General features: G+C 34.8%; 1 protein-coding gene across 1 annotated transcript; it reads left to right on the forward strand.

The window, feature by feature from the left end:
- The first annotated feature begins 640 nt into the window (after nt 1-640).
- On the forward strand, nt 641-1664 carry LOC131035905 (NDR1/HIN1-like protein 10). Its single transcript, XM_057967675.1, has one exon. The coding sequence runs from the start codon at nt 750-752 to the stop codon at nt 1347-1349; it is 600 nt and encodes a 199-aa protein (XP_057823658.1). The 5' UTR covers nt 641-749; the 3' UTR covers nt 1350-1664.
- The last annotated feature ends 3000 nt before the right edge of the window (nt 1665-4664 follow it).

Here is a 4664-nt window from a genome sequence, read left to right on the forward strand (position 1 = left end):
GATTGAAATGATTTATAGTGATAATTGACCAATGAATTTAAACATAAATATTATTATATACTAAATTAAGAAGTATAATAACATGATAAGATTATTACAAAATAAACCCGATAATTGTATACTCAACATATAAAGTGGAATTTTGATGATGAAGTTGCTTTAATGTTTAATTGACATTTTAAAGCAGCAATGGTGACACAACATTTTCATTAAAGAAAAGAAAACCTTGCTTTTTCATATCTTAAATATGTATTAAAGCTATAACACCATGGGAATTTCCAAGTCTGGTTCGCAAAGCGCCCTCTGTATTCATGATCAAGGTAGGCAAAAGCAGTCATAAAAAAAAAGTGAGGAGGAATAATTTTTTTTGATTGAGAGAAGGAATAATATATTGCCAAGAATGACAGACAGACATGACCAGAACCCCACTTATGAACTGTATTTCCATGGAAATTGGCTGAAACGAGGCAATGCCATAGGTTGGGCTCACACAAGAAGGCATCAGAACGTCCCTGTCCCTCCCTGGGGCCTGGCCAAAAGAGAAAGCGCTCAATCTCTTTAGCATCTCCATGATGAGATCAATCTCTTTCCTCTCCCCCTTTGCACAATTCCAGCTCATTCCCGGAAACACCCCAAAGTATTATTCTTCTCCTCCCCAAGGACGCAAACTACCCACCTTCTATAATATCTTTCAACTGCCTCATACAGAGCATCACAAGTAATTTCAGAGGCAGAGGTGATTGATCACAATGCCGGAGGCTGGAGCTCGAAAACGTGTGATGCCCCCGATGCAGGGCAAGGTGCCGAGATTTGTATGCGGAGTGATAACATGCATAATAGTGGTGGTTGGTCTAGTGGTGCTCATCGCATGGCTCTCTCTGCAGCCCCACAAGCCCAAGTACTATTTGGAGTACGGCTCCGCCTCCTTCTTGAAAGTCTCTGACGATGGCATGGTGAGCGCCAAAATGCAGTTCAATCTGACCACCAGGAATTCCAACAAGAAAATCGGCATATACTATGACAGAATAGCGGTCATGATGTCCTACGATGGGGACTACTTTGCATGGGGGTCGATGCTTCCATTCTACCAGCACCACAAGAACACCACTTATTTGCACACCAATCTGTATGGGGAGATGGTTAACCTGCAAGGGGCAAAGTCCCACGATTTGAGGTTGGAGCATTCTTCTGGGAAAGTGGATCTGGTGTTGGAGGTGTATGCATCTGTGAGGTTCAAGGTGGGGAGCTGGAAGTCCGGGCATTACACGCTCCGAGTCAAGTGTCGCAATGCCAAATTGGACGTGACCAACGGAACTTTCCAACGCACCAAATGCAAGGTCAAGGTCTAAGGATTGGATTCTGGATCGCTTGCTCTGCTACTTTTAGGGTACTGGGTTTGCCTCTGGTTTTATAGTTTGTATGATTGATTGCTTGGTTTCTTTCACAAGGCGTGCATGGACGGTGAAGGTCGTTGTGGATTTTTTCCATTTTTAATTAGAGGATTGTAAGTGTTTATCAATGGTGTAAGTTACAAAATTTGTAAACTTGTGTTGTAGGGGTGAGGGTTCAATAGTAATTGTGCAGGTTAATTTTGTAAGCATGTATCAATTTTTATTGTCATAAATTTCGTAGAGATGAATTAAATTTTTTTATTTTTATTAACAGATTTTAAGTGTTTGTCAATGATGTAGTTTTCAAAATTTGTAAACTTGTATTTCTCAAAGGAAAGTGTTATAAGAGAGATGGATTAATAGTCGTATAGATTAACTTTGTAAGCATGTAGTAGCTTTTATTATCACAAATTTTGCGCAAATGAAAAATTAGTTGTTTTCAACACTTTTCTTCTTTGACAATCTTGTTCAATCTTTCTTTTTATTATTAATTATGATCTTGTTTGTTCATATTTAATCATTTATGAGTTAAGAGAGCTAATTTGTACTCTTGGAATCTAAACTTTCTAATATTATAATGTTTTGAAATATTGGAAGTATAATTTTATTGTTATTGAAAAAGTAAAATAAAGTATAAACTAATTTAGATTAATTGTAAATTCAGTTGTGGAAGTGATAATTAAATAATAAATATTATTTTATGAAAGTAAATGTAAAAGGGATTTAGATACTTAACTTCGAAATGAAGGAAAAGAAATAATTTTGATGTTACATTGAAACTTATCTATTTTGAAATTGAAAATAATTCTTCTCTATCTATACTTCTCGAAATCAAAGCAACTTGTCAAGTTTGTCATGGGTTGATCCCATATCTATGGGCATACATACAACTAGATGACATTTGAGATCCTTAAATCTTATTAGGAATATTGCGTAATTTTATTTGCATTTCACCTCAAAGTCTACTCCCACTAAATATTAAGTATTACCATATCAAAAATATATTACGGAGTCTATCAAATCTCTAGAGTCATGTTCTTGTAGGTCAACCCTTAAAAATAACATATTTATGGAAGTGGAAGTGCTCAAGGACAATAATCTTCACTCATGCAAATTATCTAGAATGACAATACAAGTTTAGATTTATTTTAATACTCCAATTCAATATTTTCCTAGAATGATACACGAATGATAATTGGACAAAGCTCAAATGTGTTCAAATATGAAAATAAAAAACCTGCATTCAATGTCTTTAAATACCACTAATAAAAATAAATCGTGTAAAACATGTACCAAGGTAACACATAGTAAGAAAGAAATGTTTGGGAATTAGCAAATTTTGAATTTTAAAATTTTAAAAATTAAGGTGTTAAATATGTGTGGGGGATTGATCATGTGCCCATACAATTGACTCATCAAAAGGAAGCAATAAGATCAAGGTGGGGAATGAACAAAAAGACAATTTGGGCATAATAAGCATTGTGAATATCAAATTTATAGGTATATTTGTACAATTGTGGATGAGATGAGGTTAGATATGTATGAATGTGTGCAAATGAATTAGTACTATATATCAATGATTAGCTCAACCTTGCACAAGATTCTGCCATCTTTTATATGTAATTATATTAAGGCATTACATCAAAATAGATTAAAAACTAAATGAGAATTGACATGGGTATACAAACTTTTCCATTACAGTTTAACCCCACTTTGACGTGCATGTGAATTGAATAAAATGGTCATGTATCTCAAAACATCTAAGCACTCACAAACATGCATCTAAATTAAATTTTAATATAAAATGTTAGAAAAGTTTATATAAAGTAATGGACCCCTCTAGATCTCATTATATGTGTCTTTCATTAGCATGTGTGCTCCATGAGAATATTCAATTTAAAAAAAAAAGAAGACACGCAATGAATAGCTTTATCATCCAAGTAAATATAAAGACCAAATAAGATAAAATAAAATTGTCAACAATTATAAAAAATAAATCTAAGAGAAAGTAGAGATAGAAAAAGTTTGCCTATATAGAAGGTGTTGGCAAATGCACACTCCAATGAGAAATTGTAGGTGATTGAAGGTATTGTCATTGATGGCAACCTTACAATTATATGATACCGGCAGGCACCAGCACTGGCAGACTCTACACCGGCATACAGTTCACCGACACCGATAAGATTACCGGCACCCTGGCCGACAGGATTTCTGTTTAATTATATTTTGTATTTAATTGTAAAATCCTTTTGTAAGCCGACATGGCGGATTGTAATATGACTCATATAAGTATGAGATCTTGTAGGTCATTTGGAATATGTATGGTTAGAAAAATGCAGACCTAATGTGCAAATTGTAAGGCAGATTTTGGATAAGGGTTTATGATTATTACAGAGCTTAAACCGGTACTGAACCTGGCATAGCAGATGCTGATCTGAAGCAGTACATGACATTGGATTTGTATAATCCATTTTTGTAAGTTAGTGAGACTTCTTTTGTAACTAAATAGTGTGCTCTAGGCACTTGTCCTTCCTGCATGTGCAGGCCCCTATTGTAAACAGTAATATTCCTTTATTGGCCAGTAAGCGAATATTGTGGGTCACAAATCCCACCAAGGTTTTTCCCACACCAGGTTTCCTCGTTAAAAATTTTGTGTTATGGTGTGTCTTTCATGTTGTGCTTATTGTTCTTATTTACTGCATTAATTTTGGTTAACTGGTACACTGTTTTGGAATGCTTTTCATATAATAAGTTCAGAAAATTCACAAACAGGTCAGATATTGATTCACCCCCCCCCCCCTCTCAGTATCTTTGGGAATCCTAACAATTGGTATCAGAGCTTGGTCCTCTATTTTCAAAAGCCTAACAGCTTGAGGAAGATCCTAACACTGGTAGAGATGGAAAACTTGAGAAAGCAATTGGAAATAGCTCTTTCAGACTATGATGCAGAAAAAGTGAAAAATATCAAACTTGAAGATGATCTGAAGGCTGCACAGGATATCATTCAAGGACTTCAAGAGAATCTCACTATTGCAAGGAACAAAAGAAGAGAACTTTGTGAAAAGATGCAGAATGATGATGATGAAAAAGAAACTCTTAATGATCTGGTGAACAAACTAAGACAAGAAAATAGTACAATGAGGAATGAGATGCAGGATATGACTATGAGATTTTGTAAAGAAACTAAAAATTGGAAGAAGAATCAATGATGTTGCAAATGAAAATCTAAGACTCAGTCATGAGAATGATATGCTAAAAACATATCTAATTCAC

Source organism: Cryptomeria japonica, chromosome 8 (assembly GCF_030272615.1).
Source record: "Cryptomeria japonica chromosome 8, Sugi_1.0, whole genome shotgun sequence".
In the NCBI taxonomy this organism is placed as follows: Eukaryota; Viridiplantae; Streptophyta; class Pinopsida; order Cupressales; family Cupressaceae; genus Cryptomeria; species Cryptomeria japonica.